The sequence below is a fragment of the Acanthochromis polyacanthus genome, chromosome 19, assembly GCF_021347895.1.
Source record: "Acanthochromis polyacanthus isolate Apoly-LR-REF ecotype Palm Island chromosome 19, KAUST_Apoly_ChrSc, whole genome shotgun sequence".
In the NCBI taxonomy this organism is placed as follows: domain Eukaryota; kingdom Metazoa; phylum Chordata; class Actinopteri; family Pomacentridae; genus Acanthochromis; species Acanthochromis polyacanthus.
Window position 1 is genome coordinate 13,930,553 of NC_067131.1, and position 21,693 is coordinate 13,952,245.

Here is a 21,693-nt window from a genome sequence, read left to right on the forward strand (position 1 = left end):
CCTCTTGTCTCTCCACCTCGGCACGCTCTCACTCTGAGCGCTTCACTTCTTGAACTCCTCAAGGGTGTCATCAGTCTCTCCAGAACTCCTCGCTCACTGGAGGGTGTGGGTGACTTGAGTGCCAGGAAAGCTTTGAATAACAGAGAGAGAGGGGAGAAATAAAAGGAATAAGCCCCACAAGCCCTCAGTCTTCCAGCAGCAAAGAGAAGACAACGGAATAACCATGCCTGAGCCAGTCCCTCAAGGTATGCAGATACTTTTTGTTACAGCATAATTCATTGCAATTAGTCTGCGGGCGGAGTTTCAGTGTTGATGCTCGAGTTTAGACAGTGTGGGTTGGTTTGAGGTGCACTGGATTGAAAAATACAGTATATAATAGCAATAACCTGAGGATGTTGTAAAAAACAATAGATTGTATATGTTGTGGTTTGCTGTTTCTTTTGCAAATGTCACTTATGTGGTGCTTTATAAAAAAGAATGAGGATGATCATCATAGACATTCAATGTTAACAATATACTTAAATGATAGGTTGTGAAGATGAGACAGGATTTTAATAAATGGTAAATGAGCATGTGTCATGCCTGCTGTTCATCATAATGTACAAACAGATGTGGGGGGGAATGGCTTAGTTGTTAATGTTCAAACCCTCTGTGAGAGCAGTGGTGAGCTTCACAGGGTTCAGACTCTCAAGTTAAACCCCAGGGGACCCTCAGCAGGTGTTTTGCATCTCAGCAAGGAAAGCAAAAAAAAAAAAAACCTCATCACATGACCACATAAGTATGTGTAACTAATACGTATGTGTATTTTTGGGTGGGAGTTTACCACACTTTCTTCCTATTTGGGATCAGATGATTTTTTTTGACAGTTTTATGACAAAAGTTACTGTAGATAATACAATAAGCTGTAGAATTATTTATTGATGACTTGTGATGTATATTTTATGATGCTGTGAAGCTTAGTGGTCTTCTTTTAAATGTGAAAATTGTTACAGATTAATGTCTGCAACCTATTTTGCTGTTTCCTGTCTTGGCCAGGACAAAGATTCTCGATCTTAATCATACTTGCTGTGGTTAAAAACAGAAGGAATACAGAAAAAGAAAAGATTTAAAATTGATTGATTATTATAGCTTTAAGTCAAAGTGTTTATCAGAGTAACATTGCAGACCAAATCTTTCAAAATATGAGTAAACCATGTTCACTGTTGTTTATTTCATCTGATGATCCACCACAAGTGCTGCTGAAATTACAGTTACCAGGGAGATTAGGCTTCTCATAAAGACATGCATTTTTCCTATTTGCCTCGTCGTTATCTGTCCATAAATAATCACATACCCAGCTGTTATTGCATCATCAGGGTCATTGTGTTAATGACAGCTGTGCAGAGGGGACCATCTTGTTGTCTACTTGGAGCGCTTCCAGAAACAGTTGTGCTAAAGTACGGTAGCTGCACTAGCTTTGCAAGTAAATATTACAGCAGCTGTACATGCTGTAATGAAGGCCAGCTTATGTTACTGTCAGTGACTCACCCCATAGCATGCTAACACAACAGGTAAACACTGAAGTCCTTTTGATTATAATATTCACAGTGGAAATCTGTGCCTGTAAATCATTCACATTTTCAGTGTTTCTGTCTTGGATATCTTTAGGCCTTCACCTCTGTCCTCCACCTTGACCCCAGCCTAATTTTGCTTAAATTACTGAACTGACAGAAACCTAAGACTGTCAAAGCAGATGAGTATGTGAGGACAGTTGAGTCTTACAGGCCGAGATAGCGGAGAAGAGTGTTGAGCCTTTTGCGTCCCTTCATTTAATTCCTACACTAACCGTGTTGATACTGAGCGTAATAGGCTTTGCTGAAGTTGTTAGCACGTTGTTCCTAATCTGCGTTGCAATATTCGATTCTTTTTCTCTGTCATTGCCTTAATCTTTTTAAGGTCTAAGCTAAGGTCTGTTTATTTTTACCACCCGAAACATAACCAGGGACTACTTTCGATTACCGCAAACAGCCACAGTGTTTATCCCAGTAATAAGGATACAATTCCACTGTTCCCACTCCATGTCTGCACCATTCATCTATCCATCCGAGCCAAACTTCTCTCCAAAGTGTTAGGATCAGATAACCTGCCCCCGTCTGGTTTTAAGGTCTACTACTTAGAAATATTTAACGTGACATTTGGATTAAAACGATAATTTTGAAAGGCCCAAAACCGGTATATGTCAAACTACTGTCCAATGAAAGAGCAGTTGCAAGATTTTCACACGACGTTGTAGCATCACTTATTTTCCGACAATCTGAATGATTTTCTGTATTCACACGCAAGATCGGCTGAAATGCTTTCTGTGTTGCTTCACTTAAAAGCAGCCAGATCACGCCCTCAGCAAACAGCTAAAAATACTCAGCATTAAGCCCTGACCTTTTCCACTTTGCTTTTTTTTCCTTCTAAGTTCATTGAGTTTCACACACCCCAACGTATCAAGTTTTGCGGTAACACTTTTGCAGTCCCAGCTGAGATAAATCATGATATAATCTGTCACTTTCACCTAGAAAGTTCCTTCTTGGTCAGCAGGCCTGATGCTCCCTCATGAATGTGGCGCTGCTCCAGTGCAGTCAATCAAGCACATGACAGTTTTCTAGTCTGTGGTTAGAAGCGAAGGTGTAATTCATGGTCATAATTCCTTTCATCGCTGTGTCATGATGAAACACTATAAAGGCAAGTTGAACCAAGCTGCTCTCTGAAGTTTCTCCAGTGCTTCTGCGCTTGTTTATCTTCTTGGAGATATAACAACCGTGACGTGAAATGATGAAATGATGAATGTCCTCTCGGTGAATAAATACTGTTGCCATCAAATCGCTCTTTAATTCCCTAAATCTTAACAGAAAAGCCTAATCACTGAAAGCCAAACTACATAGGAACCTGCTGTGAGTCCCACGCTGAGTGGAAGATCTTTAATTTACTTCTTGAATAACGGTTGAGAAATGCGCATTTTCAGTTTTGCCACTCTTTCTCAAACTTTCACATTGTGCGTGTAGATATACTCCAGTTTGAGGGGAAAATTACAGATTAGGCCTTGAAATTGTACTGAATAGCAGCATTAAATTGTTCTATTTCTTCACTTTACAAGCTGTTTAAAATATGAGGTTTTCTGCAACTTTTCTGACAATACTAAATAAGCACTACCGAGAGGACAGTTACTTTATGTATGAATAATCGTCTTTGAGATTGAATATTTAGGATCAGATGGAAAATTCATGTCAGCAAATAGACTCACAATACATTCTTTACATACAGTCAGCTACCTTTGCGTAGAAGTTAGCTTGACATCATGTAAATATCAGTAGAATAGAAGAAATTATTTAGAGTTGAATCCAATGCATGCTAAGCGTTGTCCTGTGTAGCATAACTCTCAAGGATTAAAGCTACACATAGCAAATCATTTAGCGTAATAGAAATAGATAGAAGACATTTATATGCTGCATGTATTAAATTATGTGTTGCTCATATATCTTCATAAACAGTCAGGCAGTGTGTATAAAGTTGCAAAGTGTCTAGGGACTTCCAGACGTCCTTAGAGGTTTGCTACGATCAGGCCACCCAATACCTGTCTTTGTGCTTGGGTGATTACGTACACAGTAAATCTAGATGTCAGTGAAGAGGTAAACAAACCAGGAGGTGAAGGCCTGCAGCACCTATACTGAGAGCAAAAAGCAATTTAAGATAGAAAACGGACACGTACCAAAATGTATTCTTAACTTATTGCGCTTTCAGAAACAAAGTCAAGATAGCTGAGGACAAAACATATAGTATAAAGTGTCAGAGGGAGCATGCATGCACTGTTAGACAAACATAAGTAAAGGAAAGTCTCCTCTGAGGAAACAAAAAAAAAACTGATTTTTTTTCTATTCATTTACACCAGTATTTCTTTAAAAATCATACTAATTATACGTCTAGCACAGCTCTGCATATGAAACCACAGGGAGTCTCTGAGGGGAACATTTAAACTGTGAGGAGCAGCTGTTCAGAAGTTCATTACCCTGCTTTATCACAAACTTGTTGAAGATGATCAAGATTCTCAGCCCAAGTGGATTGAGTCAGCAGATGCTGGTGCAGATTTACACTCGATGCAGGTGTTAAATCCTCTAACAGGGTCTATGAAGTATTCATAGAAAAGACTTTCTGTGCTGAGGAGCATTCCAGTTTGTAAGTGTGCTTGGTAGTTTTCTGTTGGCACAGAAGAAAAACAAGCTGTCGCACTTTAAAAACAGATCATGTTATGTGTTAGAGAGAACCCGTATGGGATAATTTAGTTTTAGCAGTGTCATTAGGATTTTACCTGTTTCATGAACATCCATGTGTGCAGAGTTTTTCTATGTTAAAATATCAAATACACCATCTGTAACCCTGATTTTATTTCTATTTTTCTGTAACTGCAAAGTAAACGCAGAGTTGTTCCACAAAATCTATTTTAGCCAGAAATTTATGACAAACCCCAAGTGGACAGTAAAGTACACAGGGTCAAGTTGGCAGGACTATTCAAGGAAACTGTGTGCAGCTTAAGAGAACGTGGCATGACTTCAGGAAGGTCATAAGACACCGTCCCTGGCCTTTACAAGCTACTGCAGTGACCCCCACGAGACACTTGGGGAGATGGGTATATTATATGCCTCTATTTCAGTTGAGAATTTCCTCTTAACGGATTTGGGCTTCAACAATTACTCCCACAGTGACTGTCATCCTCTGAAGCTCCGATTTAGCCACAGAACCATGTCTTCTAAATCCAGATTTCAAAGATTTGCAGCTGAGTGGAAATTTCAAAGGTGCGCATTTTATGAAATGTATCCTCTTACCTGGCAGGTAGTATTTGGGATTTATGACTGAGATTACTAGCTTCCCTGTGAAATCGGATACATTGCTGAAATAACCATTTTATAGAAAGCCATCAGTTTCAGACAAACACCCATTTAAAAACCACAAAGTAGGTGCAATTAAAAGAGACAGTACGGTTAAAGATCCAACATCTGTTGAATTCTTAAAGCTGAAAATGACAAAGGAAGAAAACTTTGTCAAGAGGGAATAAGTATATGTCTTTGTATGTATGTTGCTAAGTTGTGTAACTGCAGATAAACAGAGTATGAGATGCAGGTTTCTCATGATTTTCTTGTTCTGTTTCTGTTTCTCAGCTAAACCAGCGGGGGAGGGTAAGTCAGCTGCTCCACAGCATATGCCTACTGACCTTTTGTGCGCCTTACATTATCACAGTGATGTGATTATAGCTCTCACATTTTCACTTTTTGCTCACATATCATGTCAATGGCTTGTGTCAGGCTCCGACTTCCAATGGTGTGCGATCAGCATGCGCACTGTCATTTATTCATAAACTTTTTTCCCGGGAGAGCCTCTTCATTTTATTCATGCATGCCAGCATGCTACTACTATATAGTCTACATGTTTATCTTCAGGCATTTCACTGAGGATCTGCTTTCCTGTTTTATTATATCACTACTGCAACTGTTTACTCAATTATCTTGGAATTATGTAGCCCCACAGACGATACTGGTGTTTCCAAAAGCCATATTTGAATGCCATGTGATACTGATTGGATTTTATGTCTCTCACACTCATGAAATCTATTTGCTCAGCTGTTAAAGTGTCTGTAATATTTGTTCTCCGAAATGGAGCTACCTTGGTGTTGCTTTTCATTTGCTATGTCTAACTGAAATTCACTAATTTTAGCCCCAGCAGAGGCACCTGAGGAGGGCGAGGGACAAGGATTTTTCTTTTGTTGGAGTTTTTTTCCGTGACTTTCAGTGCATTTACACATTGTTAATATGTGACATGGAGTGGGTTTGAGTGTCGAAAAATGCATTTGGACTAATCAGTCAGGGTAATTATCTGAATAATACAGAGCAAGTGGTTTTGCTATAGATAAGTCAAGCAATTACTGAGTCAAGAGGATAGGCCTATAAGTCAATCACATCATGAGACAACATGAAGCCACTGAGGGGGGTAATGCAATTATTATGCCACTCTTATTCAGTGTGTTTGCATTCCTTAGCTAGCCTGCAGCATGCATCACTTGCCTTAGCTAGAATGATTTCCAGAACGTGTGTTAAGGAGCTTTATTATGGCAAACGATTGATTAAATGACAGAAATCAAGTTATACTCCATACACAGCAACATGCATAGTCACTCTGTCTTTCTGTTTTGTTGTGTGTCTTTGATGAATCCAATTGAAATTAATGTTGTTTCCTTGTTGGTGTTGTATCCATTTTTTTTTAGCATGCGTACTTTGGGATTGCAAAGAAACTATTCATATGTATGAAGCAGACAAGACAAGCCATCTGTGTGGATTTTGATGTGCACTGACTCACTGCAACTGTATGCCTTTTTCCACATCTGTGAACTCTGATTCTCACACTGACCTTTGGGTTACATTTCACTGCAGGCATATAACGTGTAAGAAAACATCTGCAAGTGTTCGCCGTTCATGTGATTTGGTTTCTTCAGTTTTGTCCGTGCATTATTTCCACATGTAATGCTTTCCAGGTCTTACCATCTTTCTGTTTTCAGTCACTTAACAATGATTTTTATTCATCCAGCTATACCACAGCCAGGAGAAGATGGTAGGCACCCCTTAGTGTCAGGGAATAATACACACTTTTTTAAAGACGTTCTTCACAGCTTCTTCAGTCATGACTAAATAAAGTAGATAATTACAGCTTATATTGGAACTCTGAGCTAATTTGCATTCATTTTCCTTAGAGTTACCCCCTGCAGATGGAGGTAAGGCAGAATCCTGTGAATGAATTGAAATGGAGCACTGCATTGAAATTGAATGTACTGGTTTAATATTTGCACCTTATATAATCCATCTAATGTATTCACATTCGAGTGCATACATGTGCCATACTGTGTGGGAATTACTGTATCTGCATGACTCTTGTATGTTTTTAGGTTGACAGCAGGTGACCGTCTGAACTTTTCACTGTGTATTTTTGTACAAAGAGAGTCAAATTTAAGCCTTTTATTTACTTAAAGAAACTAATGAACATGCTAGTGGTGAAGTCAGTGACTGATGGTATGATATGGATAACAGGATTACCATTTCACATCGAATGCCTTGTGTTTTTTCATCACTGGACTGATATATACATATACTGTACAGTATATGCTATGTGTGATGAGTATTGTATCTGCAACACACTCTTGTAATTTGCGGTTGTGTTTCACAGCACAGTATACAACGATGGACTGTCTAATATGTGTTTCTCCTACAAGTGATTATTGTATTTTTGTGTGTCCTGGCTACGATTCATATATTTGTGCATGTGGTGACAATGGACATCAACTTGTGTGCTAAGTGGTTATTAAATGAAATGTGAAGATGCATGGTGCTTCTGTCACTGCTGTGCTTGCTGCTGTTCTGTTGCAACCGTGTGCATTTTTGTGCAACGACAAGCATTTGCTTCATTGCTGCTTTTTTCAGTTTCGTTTGCTTCCTTGTCTGCAGCAGAGTCAGACGCTGATGGGGATGGTAAGAAAACGACAGCATTTATGTAGACATGTCTGTTGATGGTTTACTTTTTTCTTCAAGCGTTGAGTTTGAGTGTTCATAACATTATCTAAAGTGTAATTTTGGTATTATGTGCTAGTCAACATGTCACATAATATATGAAGTGTTATGCAGACTTTGGTTGACTTTATTGTTTGAAATCCTTTTGACTACTTCATTTTGGACTGATTTAAGCATTAACTGGTCTTAGTTTTACTAAATAGGAGGTTTGCCAAGCTTCGTAGTTGTTTGAAAACTTTTTGTAGCTTGACATTTTATGAAAAGTGAAATTTTGTGACTCATTTAAGAGGTGTTAAAGTGTTAAACTGTCTGTGTAGTGGGATGAAAAATGTAAAATATAATAATCTAAGTATGCAAAGAGGCTCTGCTCGCCTCGGTGCTTATATCTCACAGATCCAGTGAAAATCCTCATAGCATAAAATCCCCCTCAGAGCTTGCAGTTTGCCGCAGCTCAGTAGTAGCTCACCTCAGAATAAGTCACACCTCAGGCCTACAGCCCACCAGATTCACGGCTGTGTCAAAGAGAAAACAAAGAGGCAGTTTAGTGCGTGATGCTATCCTTGTCCCATTCACCTGTTGTGTCCCTGAACGCTGGTTTCCACTGATGCCGCCAGACAGCTCACTGACAAATTATGCTGTTTGTGTTCTTTCAGCAGTTCAGAATTTGGTTCTCCATGTTAGGACTTCTGTCCCTCCCATCTGTGACCTATGATACCAGCTCTCGTTTGCTTTTGTCCCTCAGGCAATTTAAACAATGAGACTAGAAACACAGCTGTGCTTCATGTGCTGCACTCATCGTGCAACAATGGCAGCTGTTCACATACCAAGTGTCATCTGATGTGGTGACACTTTTTATGGTGGCTTCTCAATTTAACATTACTCTGTTTTGGAAAGCTGAAAGGAGAGGCCAAGCAGTGAAGTCATCCAAAAAAGCATCGGTGTCTCCCAGCATGGGGTCACATCTAATCCGCTGTAAAGTCTTGGGATGCTCTGATAACTGGACTCTTGTTGTGTATTACAGGCAAGCAGTGTGATGTGATTCTTAAGTGAACTGCCCACAAATGTTGGGGTTGTAGTAAAGCTCCAGGTCTTTACGTCCCTGTCTGCCATGCTTGTTCAGGGCCACAGCTTTCAGAGTAATGAGTTCAACGTCTTGGCTGATTTAGAGTAAACTGGATGAAGAAGGGTTATGAAAGTGCCAAGGCTTCAGGGAGCTGAAGGCTGCTAATTTGTTGTGGCGCCCTTCAAATATGTGTTAAAGGGGAAAGACAAACACTAATGAGCTTTTTGTTACGACACCTGGACTTGCTAATCGAACATTTCTGTGGTGCACATTGTCACATGCTGAGAAGAAGCTTGTCGTTCAGTTTGGTAGACTGAAGCACAGGGGCCAAGATGACCAGGAGCACAGAGTTTCCTCTTTGGGCTGTTTGATGAGACAAGAATGATGGACATAGGAGGGGTTTGCAGAGGAAATGTGAGAAGTTCTAAAGGGGGCATGTCCTTTTGGTGCTCCTAGTATGGCCTGTCAAGTGAAAAGGGAGGTCAAACAGCCAGGGTGACGTCTTTAAACTGCTTAGTTTGGGCACTACCCTAACTGTCACCTCTATAAATTCTTTGTAAGATGGTTCCAGTGATGCAACAGCTTTTTTTTTGTCGGCTCATCTTTTCTTAACATTTATGAGAGCGCATTTCGTCCTCCCTCCTGCCTGTGATGAATGCCCATCACTGAATGTGGGAGCTATAGCTCCTTCTGTTGAGGCAACACTTTGCCCAGAGGGAGGAAAGGTATACTGTGCTGCAGACAGAGCTCAGCAGGAGCTGTAGCATATAGAGGAGAAGAAAAGATAAGTGTAGCAGCGGAGCGTGACCAGGGGAAAACTGGAGCATGAAAAGAAAAAAGGGAAAAGAGGTTGAGCAAGTGCAAACCATTTTCTGAGGGAAAATGCAACGCTTTATGGTAGTTACTATCGGTCATGTTTCCCTCCTGACACTGGGAGCACCATTTCTCATCGGAATCCAACAAACAGCATTTAGCTGGATGGCTGCTTGGCTAACAAGCTGCATCCAGTCCAAGGTCGCAATTGGTTGGAAAGCCAGCTTGTGTATATATCCAGATCTAGCCATGCATACAGGCTATGGGAGAGGAAGAAGCTTTGATATTTGAAAGAGAGCTTTTGTGCAAAAACAGGCTAAACATATTGAATACTTAATGAGATTATCTTTTTTAAAAAACAATAACACAGGCCAGAATCAAACAAAAAGGCTCTTTGTGCATCTTATACCTGGAAAAGGTCTAAAATGAAAAATAGCCTTTTCTTCAGATGGAGTTCCATTCCAACATTGTCTCCTGGAGTTTGAGAATTGAATTTGGTGTGAGTGGGTTGCTCTTGGGATATTCTAACTTTAACAACAAGGAATCAATCAAATCATACACATTAAAAACAATGTCCTTCATACACAATAGGCATCAGTTTTGGGTTTTATTTTTCATCTTTATAATGTCTTTGCTCCCCTGTCCTGACTTCAGAGCTGGTATTGCACCAAAATGAGTTTGCCTTCAGTGTGTCTAAGAGTGGAATTTCTGTGTGGGAAGTGCTTATCATACCAAGACTGTTTAAAGCTATACCCACAGGGGTATAGTGTGTGGGGGGATTATCATCACTTGGCCAACTGCAGTCTGTTTTGGGGCACTTGTACCAGTATTGCTAATGAATTTCAGTTATAAGTTACTGCCAATTCCTTTTAAAATGTGGAAAGAAGAAACTGAAATTCCTGCCATTGAAACCTTTTGATTTTAGAGTTTGCTTTGAGTTTGACATTTGTTTTCATGGGGAAAAGCAGCAAACTTTGATGCAAACTTAAATGCATGAAATTCTTATCACATCAATGCCCTGAACAAAAAATAAGAAACAAGTGTCTTTAAAGTCCCACATCAGTGGTTTGTTTAGGCAGCGTGGGGGGCACAGACTCTGTATGGAGTACAGTAACTCCCTCTTTTGTGACAAACAGCATCACAAGAATCAGTCCAAAAAAAGTAATCAAGGTGATTTCAAACAACTTATCCCAAGTTTGATGATTAAACATGATGTAATCAACACATTTGATTACTTACTGTTTTGATCGATAGCAGTCATGATCTTTCCATCATGAGTAAAATTCTGTGTGGTGTGTTATAATGTGGTAATTATACAAATAATCCTTCTGGAATTGCATTTTATTTGCCTTATTTAATGCATAAGTTAATACTCACTTCCGATGCATTATAACTTCAGATTGTTAGACTTTTTTTGCGTTAAAGGGGGGTGTTTGTTTTTTCTAGCGGAGGCAGACGCTGCAGGGGAGGGTGAGGGCAAGCTGAAGGCACAGTGTGGGACAATCTACTGCATGAAAATGTGATGAAATGCAAATATATGCATCCTATGTGTTAGTCAAATATCATGCTTAGCAAAGATGTCACATTTCTGAGCAGCTGTCTACGCCTCTCTTTTGTGAAGGCTTCCAAGCCACGTCACGACCAGCGATTGATTAATAAGCTGAGTTTATTTACTGGGGCCAAGTATTCTCACTGTGAGAAAACTAAGATGCGAGTCTCACTGTTATAATAAGACTGAACATAAGACACTAATGCCAATTCCAAGTGTGCATTGTGGGGACAGAGTTGTACCTTGAATGCTAAATCTTAGAGCAGAAAGTGCTGATGTATAAAGGTCAACAGGTGCACTCGCTAGAAGTTGTATACTTAGCACAGTGTTCATTAAAGCACTCTAATTGGTGCAGATACTTTGCCGTGGCGATTATATATCACTGGAACTTTTGCCGGCCTGAACACGTGGAACACTTTATCTTCTATGACTGAGGGAAACAATCCCCTGGTGCTGCTCCGCTGGCAATAAATCAGGGAAAGTGGCAGTGTCCAGAAAGTGCAAACAGAAGTACCGTTGTTTAGAAATCCTTATAAAGTGATTTGTTGCTGTTTGAAAACTCTGGACAAATTAGAAAACAGTAGCATTTAAGTATCATATGTCAATAGGGCTTATTTCATAACCGACTATATGAGAATTATATTATATGGAATCTTAGAAATACGCTGTGGGACAAAAAAGCTGTAGGACATTATTACACCAGAGCAAGAAACACAGTACAACTTTGCACTGAAGCAGATATTGATTGAACATTTGTTAATGATCCCTTGCAGCTAGAGCTAAGAAGGTGAATCCAACATTGTGTTTTTATGTCAGCATGTTGTTTGTGGGAGCTGTTTCCCTGTTCTACTTGTTGTGGCTTCTACTTCTTTTAAGCCAAGTGCTGTAGATTTTAGTGGTTGTAATAATTCCTACATGCACACAGTTTGGGTGTGCAGGTGTGGTTCAGTTCTTCATAGTTTATAAAGATTATCTCTGTGTCGTTTACATTTTTGTTTGTTGCACACTGTGTCAATGCCATGTAAGCGCTTGTGTATGTTTTGGTGAATTTTTTTTTCAGCACTTGTGTTAGTTCAGTCCATCAAATTTGATTTCAAAATTCAACGAGCAAGTAACTTTTCTTCTTTCCTCTTCTTTTCAGAGCCTGCGTCCACTGAGCTGACTGGGCTCTTCGTGGAGAAGCCACCAGATAATGTAGTCGCTGTCGCAGGTTGGACATACAAATGGACGAATTAATAAATGTCAAGACAGACAGGAAACTACAGTAATCCTTCCATAATGTTCTTTGAAGTAATTCTTATCTGTGAATGGCAGGAAAGGACATCACTTTCATAGCCAAGGTCGACTCGAGCACCCTGACAAGAAAACCCACCATGAAGTGGCTGAAGGGCAAGTGGATGGACCTTGGCAGCAAGGCTGGGAAACATATGCAGTTTAAGGAAACCTATGACAGAAATACCAAGGTATGCGTGTCATCTGATCCTCTTCCTTCAGAAATAGAGAAGTAACTGAGCAGTAATATTAATATTTTCTCCCCAAGATCTATACTTATGAAATGAAGATCATCAAAGTGGTCGCCGGAGACGCTGGCGGCTACAGGTGTGAGGTGACGGCAAAGGACAAGTGTGACAGCTCCACTTTTGAGATCTCTGTTGAAGGTGGGTGAAAATGGACTCTGGCCCCTGCCAAGGCTGCCACACATTCTATACGTGCTGCTGTTTTGATCTGATCCGGCAATAATGTGCTTTCTCTGCAACTTCTCTTGTTACAGCTGCACAGCAGGAGGAGCAGGCGGATATTTTGTCTGCCTTCAAGAGGGCGTAAGAGCTTTGAGGTTTATGTTTCATGGCCTATGTGTGCATATGGGACTGCAGGAAGAGGGGAAAATAATATGTGGACCATTATATAATGTTTTCCAGTGTGTAAACGTGTCTGTCAGCACATGATGTACAGTGATGTCACAGGATACGTCTGATCGTGGTGACGCTGTATGTCCGTTTCCATACACACAGGGATGCTGGAGAGGATGAGGGAGACCTAGATTTCAGTGCTCTGCTCAAAGCCACTAAGAGGTGAGAAGCTAAACGTTATTTGCTTTGCAGAGTGATCAAGCACACAGTACGGCTGGATGAAAACACGTTTTTCCTTCCCCAGTCCATATTCACCAATATGACCCCTTTTGTGCTCGACTGACAGGAAGAAGAAACCTGAAAAAGAGGTACCCGAAATAGATGTGTGGGAATTGCTTAAGAATGCCCATCCGAGCGAATATGAAAAAATCGCCTTTGAGTATGGCATCACTGACCTGAGGGGAATGCTGAAACGTCTGAAAAAGATGAAGGAGGTCGTGCCCAAGCATAGCGAGGGTAAGTTGGGTCAGCCGAGGGGTGAAGGATGAATGAATAAGGTGGTGAGCTTTTCCCTCAAGGAGGGCAAGGAGGGACAGCGGGGGAGAGGAGGAGAACGGAACCACGAGGCAGGACACACAAGATGTTTGTGAACTGATGAGTTTTTCCCTTTCTAGCTTTCCTGAAGAAGCTCGAATCCTGCTACTCGGTGGAAAAGGGCAAGAAAATTGTCCTGTCGTGCGAAGTGGTTGATCCAAATGTCCAGGTCAAATGGTTGAAGAATGGCCAGGAGATCAAACCATCAGCCAAGTACATGCTTAATGGCGTAAACACATGCACCCACACTGATATTTGTTAGTCCGCATGGAAGCTTTCTGTGTCTTTTTACCACAGTGCTAAATTCCATGCAGCATATTGCTTCATTAGACAGTAGTATTACGCTGTATCATATTAATCATCAAGCTCAGATGAAGTTGATGGGCAGTGCTTTAAAAATATCAAGCTATAATTATCCACAGCGCAAAGTCATACAGGGAAATGAGGCTGCCATCATCGTGTTTTATTTTTAGGCAGTCATAAGGGCCCTCCCTTTGGGTTAAGTCGCACTGCCAAGACATCTTATGCCCCAAGTACACTAATGCAGATACACCTCCAGGACAAAAGCCTCAGTTTCTACATTTAAAGGTCTTGATGTAAACAAATTCTAGGGCCCAGCAGAAAACTGAAGCACATTAAGTCGGTCTGTGAGGCAAAATTCAGCAGAAGTTACACTATAAATCAAATTAAATGTGAAGGTCCTGTTAGCTACAGTGAATATAGAGTGGATGTTTTGAAGGCATTTGTTTTTTAACAAGGGAACACTTCAACACTGTTTGACCCAGACATCGTTTACTTTGATATGTCATCTGTCACTTTTCAAGGTATGTCATGGAGTCAAACGGGAATATCAGAACACTCACCATCAATAAGACGACCCTGGCCGATGATGCTGCGTATGAGTGTGTGGTTGGAGAGGACAAGTGTTTCACAGAGGTGTTTGTCAAAGGTGCACAATCTCTTTTTTGATAGTTTGTCAGCAGTAGCAATCTGAGACTACAGCAAAAAAAAAAACCAAAAACATATTACACACTGTACAGACTTTCGGTTCATGGATTTTATCACCTCCCCCGAATCTGTCCAGAGCCCCCGGTGACCATCACCAAACTCATGGACGACTACCATGTGGTTGTGGGAGAAAGAGTGGAGTTTGAGATTGAGGTGTCAGAAGAAGGCGCTCATGTCATGTGGTCAGTAAATGTTGTAGTATTTGGCAACATACACTGTAAAAAAAAATCTGCAGTTTAATGGCAATTTTTTTTCATTTTTAAAATACAGATTTTTGAAATGTATGAAAATATCAATATAGTTACAAAATAGACTGACTATACATGTCTAATTTAAAATACCGTTAAAACTGTCAATAACCATGAAATTTTGTTTATTTTTAGAAAAAGGTTTTTATTAACATGAAAATCCTCCTAAGCTACATTTGCAGATTTAGTGTAATCTCACATATACATATTGTAATGACAGGAGGCTAATAAATGCATGTTTAATATGGTAGATATAAAATTAGATACAATTAGTGACAATTCACAGAAAAAGGGTTATTGGTTCTGTTTTTTTTTCATCAATTTGTTTGTTATATGAGATATCTTATAAAATTATAGACATTTTCACAGCAAGATGTTGAATGTATGTTTTTAGTCAATGTATATAACCTATAGCATTGGCATTCAGTCAAAATGCAGTTAATCTGTTTATATGTATGCTATTATATTTTTTATGTTTCTTTTTAATCATCAAAAAGCTCAAAAATAAATGTAAAAAATAACATGAAATGGGACATGATGAGAGATTTAGGCTAGAAAATATAATGACACATTTTTACAAGATGATTATTTTGCAGTATTGTTTTGGCACCATGGCGTTACAATACTACTGTTGTTTTTTTTAATCTTCTTTATTTATTTTTTCTCAGAGTACAAGCTCTTCCTAACTTAATGTACAGCTTTCATCCAAACCAGAACACAGTTCAGCTTCTTCTTACAAATTACCTTGTTCTTCAAACAAGTGCCTTTGCACAGCAGCATGTTGTACAGATCAGCTGAGCTTGTCAACCTATATCAGAATAAAATGTTTTGTAAGGTCTCTGGGTTCTGGTCATTTCAAAAATGTGAGCAGGACATGCTTGAAACCCTCAGTTTATCACACTGTGGATTTACTGTCCATGCTCAGTCGCTTTAATGTCTGCATTCAACAACCATATTTAAAGCTCAGTTTCTGTCTCTATGATTTTTATATTCATTTTTTTGTCTCTTATGAGTTATTTTTGCCAGAAATAGTGACAAACAAATATGTGTAATAGATGATAAACATAATGTCTTTAACATAGTACATGTAGCTACACTTGTAGTTCTCTACTGCTGATTACAAAACCTTTCATATTTTCCTAAATGATGTATTAGTACTCACTAAAAAGTAGAAACATTACCATGTGGATTCTAAATGTGATTAGTGTTAGCAGTGACAACTTTTTTTTTTTTTTTAAAGAGATCTTATTTTGTATTTATGTTCAGGTACTTTGAGGATCAAGAGCTTCACAAAGAGAAAGATTCCACAAAGTATCGCTTCAAGAAAGATGGAAAGAAACACACTCTTATCATTCAGGAGGCTACGCTGGAAGACATTGGAATGTACCACGCCTGGACAAATGGGGGGCACACCAAAGGAGAGCTGGAGGTGGAAGGTACCACAAGAAAATATTACAATCCCACTTTTCTTCCAGTTTTGAGTGATTGTAGCATTTTTTTTTTAAACTTTTGAAACTAACAATAGTAATGATTTTAGATCAGTGTTAAAAATGACAATAAAGCAGTGTACTGTCTGCATTTTATTTAAATGCATTAAAACCAGTCCAAGTTTTCTGTCATTTAAATGTACTATATGCTGTTCAGTGCCGAGGCTGCAGCTGAATTTAACTGCTGGCCTGAGGGCTTAACGCCTCTCTGATAAACAAAGTAACAACTCATGGCAGTGGGTGTCAAGATGCTACCATCATGAACTTTATCCTCTCTCTCCCCCCTTACACCTTCACATCCTCTGTCTCCTGCCTGATCTGTCCTCCTGTGGTTTCAAATGTCTTATTCAGAAAAGGAACTGGAGGTGTTGCAGGACATCGCTGATCTGACAGTCAGGGCAACAGACCAGGCTATGTTCAAGTGTGAAGTGTCTGATGACAAGGTCACAGGAAAGTGGTACAAAGATGGAGTGGAGGTCCTGCCAAGCGACCGCATCAAAATGACTCATATCGGAAGGTGCAAATACACAAAGGCTTTAGAGAAATTAGTGGGATTTCTGTTATACATTTTCTGCACGGTGTCTTTGTTTCCTGAGGGGAATGTCTTCCCTACATCACAACCTCTCTGTCGCTTGTTTCAGGTTCCACCGACTGACTATTGATGATGTGAAGCCGGAGGATGCCGGAGACTACACATTTGTTCCAGACGGATATGCTCTGTCACTTTCTGCCAAACTGAACTTCTTGGGTGAGAAAGACAGAATGATTACAAAGGTGCTATTGTGGGTGCATTAATCACCAGCAGCCTGGGTAATAATGTCAACTCTTTCTCTCTCAAAACAGAAATTAAGATCGACTATGTGCCTAGACAAGGTATGTAGCCTCAATTTTCATTACTCAAAAAAAGCATGTACAGTTCATAGCGTACAAGAAACCTATATCGCATTGTCTCTCTCTCTTTGTATGTTGTACATTAACCAGATCCTCCAAAGATCCACCTGGACACCACTGGAAACATGGTCTCCCAAAACACCATCATCGTGGTGGCAGGAAACAAGCTCCGTCTGGATGTGGAGATCACAGGAGAGCCAGCACCTACTGTGGTCTGGTCCAAAGGAGATAAAGTGAGGATGCAGCAGGTTTTACTGTTTGTCTGACATGCTGCTTAATAGATTAATACTGTATGCATTGCCACATTAATGATTAGGATTGCATTACTTGACAGAAGTGCACACATTACAGATAAAAGCATTTATTATACATAAGTTGGTCAGATAACATGACTTCAACATAGCATAGCGTCCTTGTTAACTGGAAGGCTGCCAGACAATCTGGCTACTCTGTTACTGCAGTGAGGCCTTTGTCTTGTTTCTCTGAGTCTGTGCTCTCTATATCCTCTTCCTCCCCTACTGGGCTCCAGTTAAATGCTGCCTAACTAAACAAAACTTCTGTTCAGCTGAGATTTGGCCCAACAAATGGGTGATTTTAAGTCCACAGACAGTTGGCAGCATAAGAGAGAAAACAAAAAGGTACTGTCTCTGTTGTTTTGTTCAGACAGCCAAAGTGCCCCTTTAGGAAAAGATGTACATCTGTGCCGAGGGAGAATGGTTCCCTGCTTCTTGCTTTACCATATAATCATACCAGAGACCACTGGTGGCCTTCCAACCCATTTTAATTCCCAGGGTGTCAGATATTGCTGTTTTGTCAAAGCTGCTTGTGTTTCAGAGACATGCACAAGTTGTCCTTTGGTGTCAGTTCCACCTGCATTAATATTCGACACCATTAGACATATAGGGGATCTTCCAGTTTAAAACAACCTCATTAGGAGTTTGGATGGGTGCAGGTAATGTAATATTACCACACTGTCACCCAGGAGGCTGAAGTTCATGTTGTGCCCTCAGACTGTTAAGGCACCAAAACTGCCCGGTTAAGGTTAGGAAAAGGTCATAATCTGGATTAAAATACACATTTGCACAACATTAAACATGTAATGAGGAAATCTTTTTGTTGCTTGCAAAGAAGTGACATCATCAGCAGAGAAAAGTGAAGCTTTCCCACATTTGTAGTCTGGACTGGACTACTATAAACACTGAAAAGTTAAAGGGTACCCAGTCTACTCAAATGTGACATTAAGGAGTCTTGACAAAGCACCAGTATGTGATAAACTCTTTCTTACCCATGGACCATATTATCTGGAGCTGTTTGAACCAAACTGATGTCCTCTGACAACTCGCATTACTTGGTGAAAGTTAATGGTGCTTAACCACCACAATTTCCTGTTTGTTAGCCAATCACGGACACTGAAGGGCGCGTGAGAGTGGAGTCCAGGAAGGACCTCAGCTGCTTTGTCATAGAGGGGGCAGAAAGAGACGATGAGGGCAACTACACCATCTGTGTTACCAACCCTGCTGGAGAGGACAAGGCTGTGCTGTTTGTGAAGATTGTAGGTGAGTGATAGCCTAGCCCTGCTTGACCCATGTTCTGAAGGCACAAGGGTCTAGGCACGCACGACAGGGAGGGAGGCGGGCTAAAAGGTTGTCTATCAAATCACTGTGTAGCAATTGGGTAGGTATACAACCAATCAGCGCAACGAATAGGCTCCTAGAGCGCCGGAAATCAGAGGATGCGGCAGTTCTGTGAAGCCTTATTTATACAGTCAATGGGTGAAGCTCAAGTATATTACAGACATGTTAACAGAAAGATTATTCAGAGTCGGTGCTAATGGAGCTCAACGACTGTTGTCGTTTTTGTTGTCGACCCTGGCAGAGAATTAATTTCGTTGCCGTGGGTTGTCTAGCACGACTAGGCTAGTTGTTTCCGGTTGTTTCTGTCAGAATCGTCGCGCCTCTGTCGTCACTGAGTTACGCCCGCCTTCTGACTCTACACTTCATGGTGATTGGTCCGGCCAGTTTTAGGAGAGTCCAGCCTCGAGCCTTATGGAGGGTAACTAGACCCACCCTGGCAGAGAATTAAATTGGTTGCTGTGGGTTGTCTAGCGCGGCTAGGCTAGGTGAGTGAAGATTTTACAGTAAAATATCAGCTGGTGCAAACTCGTAGTAACCAACACAACGTGCTGCTTGTTTTACACTAAAACAGTGTTCACCACTTTTATCTGCTAAATTTAAACTTTCTTGATGTTTGTTAAGACTAATGCAATCTTGTTTTAGATGTGCCTGACCCCCCTGAGAATGTCAAATGTACGACAGTGGGAGAGGACTGTGCCACTATCGTTTGGGAGCCTCCTAAATTCGATGGTGGTGCACCAATCAAAGGTAAATGATGGATTTTGTCTCCACCTTTTTGTACAAACTTCTACACTGCAAAAACTCAAAATCTTACCAAGTTTATTTGTCTTATTTTTGGTCAAAATGTCTCATCCCACATGATTTAATGTAAATTCACTTAACAAGTAACATTTCAGCAAGATGGAGGGACTTTTTTGAAGACAATGTATCTTAATATCTTCTTAAGTCAAACAATCTCGAAATTATCTTGCTTTAGCCCTCATGTTGTCCTGTGGGTCAAATTGACCCGTTTTACAGTTTGAAAATGTGAGGAAAAATATTTTCACAGTGAAAACTTTCAGATTTTCAACATTTTTGGGGGAAATTTTTGAACATTTTTTGATGGGAAAAAAAAGAGACGTTAAAAAAATGTTTCTTTAAGAACATTCAGAAAAAAATCAACCAAAATCCAGCGAATTTCGCTGGATTTTGGTTGATTTTTTTCTGAATGTTCTTAAAGAAAATTTTAGAAGTTTTACTGATATATATGGAATCACTTCAGATATTTTTAGGATTTTTTTTGAAGATTTTTATTCATTTTTTGAAAATAATTCCAATTTTTATTTTTTAAATTTTTATTTCTTGCCAAATTTGCTGTAAATGAGGACAACAGGAGGGTTAAGGCACCTAAGCTTGACAATCCTGGTAAAATATAGCTTAAAATAAGTTTTCCCAGCTAATTTTAAGATCTCAGTGTTCTAAATATCATATCTTATTTCAAGAAATGATACCAAGCCATTTTTCACTTGTTCTATGGGCAGATTTTTTTCACTTATTTCAAGTAAAAGTTCCTTGAAATAAGTTTTTTTTCTCTTGTTTTGAGAGGGGCATTTTTTCCGGTGTGTACAATGCAGCTTATGAAACATGTATTGAACGTCTAAAAAGTGATACTTAAAGCTATGTATTTTGACTTGAATTATTATTCTACCCACTCTGACTGTGTTCTATTAGGTTATCTCATGGAGAGGAAGAAGAAAGGCTCCTCCAGATGGACAAAGCTCAACTTTGATGTTTATGAATCCACTACTTACGAGGCTAAGAGGATGATTGAAGGAATTCTGTATGAGATGAGGGTGTTTGCTGTCAACAGCATCGGCTTGTCTCCGCCGAGCCTCAACTCCAAACCCTTCATGCCTATTGGTATGTTCCACATCTGCCATGTTTACTTCCTCTTCCTCCGCTTCTCCCTGTCCCTCCCTTTGAACATCACCCTGCTCCGGCTAAACCCGTCAGTGATTCTCTTGATTCTCTCTTTCTCTCTCTGTCACCCTCAGCCCCAACTAGCGAGCCAACGCGCCTCACAGTCCACGATGTGACAGATAGCACATGCAGCCTGAGGTGGCTGGCCCCAGAGAGGATTGGAGCTGGGGGCCTGGACGGCTACGTTATTGAATACTGCAAGGAAGGAGGTGATGAGACCACACATTGTGTTTACAATGTGCCCGCTTGACGGACAACTGAAAAACAGATTATGCACTGTCATGATGAAAATCTATAACAAAAGAACAAAAGGATAAGTAACAAGATTCAAATCCCACTCACTGTGATTTACTGCATGCAATTCTCTTTTATTTTAGACACCGAGTGGGTGGTGGCAAACCAGGAACTTTGTGAGAGGCAGGGATTTGTGGTGCGTAACCTCCCCGTGGGAGAAAAGATCAACTTCAGGGTGGTGGCAGTAAACATCGCTGGACGCAGTCCTCCTGCTACGCTGTCACAGCCCGTCACCATCCGGGAGATCGTTGGTGAGTCAGTCGGGGTTAGATGTGGGAAAAAGTACTTACCATATTCCGGTGAAGCAGTTTTGCATTTTGAGTTGAGTTTTTTTTTAGTGCTTGTTATGTTTGTGTAGGCTAGTGCTTTATGCCTTCATAGTATCATGCTGCATCTTTTAATGAGATCTCTCCTGTTTTAATGCAATGCTTGTTTCTGCTTTAGAACATCCAAAGATCCGCCTTCCTCGCGAGTTGAGAACAAAGTACATCAGGAGAGTTGGAGAAAAGATCAACTTGGTAGTCCCTTTCCAGGTTCGAGAGGCTTTGTTACCTAAGATTATATAATAAAATCATAAATCAATAATTATCAATGAACAAAGACAGATCCTTAAAAATATCTCACAGTAGCTCTGTTCCTGTTTTGCCTCATAAATAGAAACAGGCATGAGAAAATATCCACTGCTAGAAAACAGGTTTTTCAGTTATGTGCCATCAATCATTTTGGAAG

General features: G+C 40.1%; 1 protein-coding gene across 9 annotated transcripts in view; it reads left to right on the plus strand.

Moving 5' to 3' along the window:
- mybpc2b (myosin binding protein Cb) overlaps positions 1 to 21,693 on the plus strand; it is a 25,024-nt gene continuing 3,331 nt past the window's right edge. The window contains exons 1-25 of one of the 9 annotated variants that reach the window (XM_051939748.1): positions 1 to 245; positions 5,181 to 5,198; positions 6,601 to 6,624; positions 6,764 to 6,784; positions 7,488 to 7,535; positions 12,141 to 12,209; positions 12,314 to 12,462; positions 12,540 to 12,657; positions 12,771 to 12,819; positions 13,012 to 13,071; positions 13,196 to 13,365; positions 13,524 to 13,656; positions 14,268 to 14,392; positions 14,528 to 14,633; positions 15,966 to 16,135; positions 16,538 to 16,703; positions 16,828 to 16,934; positions 17,030 to 17,059; positions 17,168 to 17,310; positions 18,474 to 18,633; positions 19,354 to 19,458; positions 20,422 to 20,610; positions 20,745 to 20,879; positions 21,048 to 21,215; positions 21,409 to 21,497. In XM_051939748.1, the coding sequence (XP_051795708.1) occupies positions 224 to 245; positions 5,181 to 5,198; positions 6,601 to 6,624; positions 6,764 to 6,784; positions 7,488 to 7,535; positions 12,141 to 12,209; positions 12,314 to 12,462; positions 12,540 to 12,657; positions 12,771 to 12,819; positions 13,012 to 13,071; positions 13,196 to 13,365; positions 13,524 to 13,656; positions 14,268 to 14,392; positions 14,528 to 14,633; positions 15,966 to 16,135; positions 16,538 to 16,703; positions 16,828 to 16,934; positions 17,030 to 17,059; positions 17,168 to 17,310; positions 18,474 to 18,633; positions 19,354 to 19,458; positions 20,422 to 20,610; positions 20,745 to 20,879; positions 21,048 to 21,215; positions 21,409 to 21,497 (2,574 nt within the window). In that variant the 5' untranslated portion in view covers positions 1 to 223. The remainder of the gene's footprint in view (positions 246 to 5,180; positions 5,199 to 6,600; positions 6,625 to 6,763; positions 6,785 to 7,487; positions 7,536 to 12,140; positions 12,210 to 12,313; positions 12,463 to 12,539; positions 12,658 to 12,770; positions 12,820 to 13,011; positions 13,072 to 13,195; positions 13,366 to 13,523; positions 13,657 to 14,267; positions 14,393 to 14,527; positions 14,634 to 15,965; positions 16,136 to 16,537; positions 16,704 to 16,827; positions 16,935 to 17,029; positions 17,060 to 17,167; positions 17,311 to 18,473; positions 18,634 to 19,353; positions 19,459 to 20,421; positions 20,611 to 20,744; positions 20,880 to 21,047; positions 21,216 to 21,408; positions 21,498 to 21,693) is intronic. The other 8 variants (XM_051939749.1, XM_051939752.1, XM_051939754.1 and 5 more) reach the window with 8 other exon arrangements.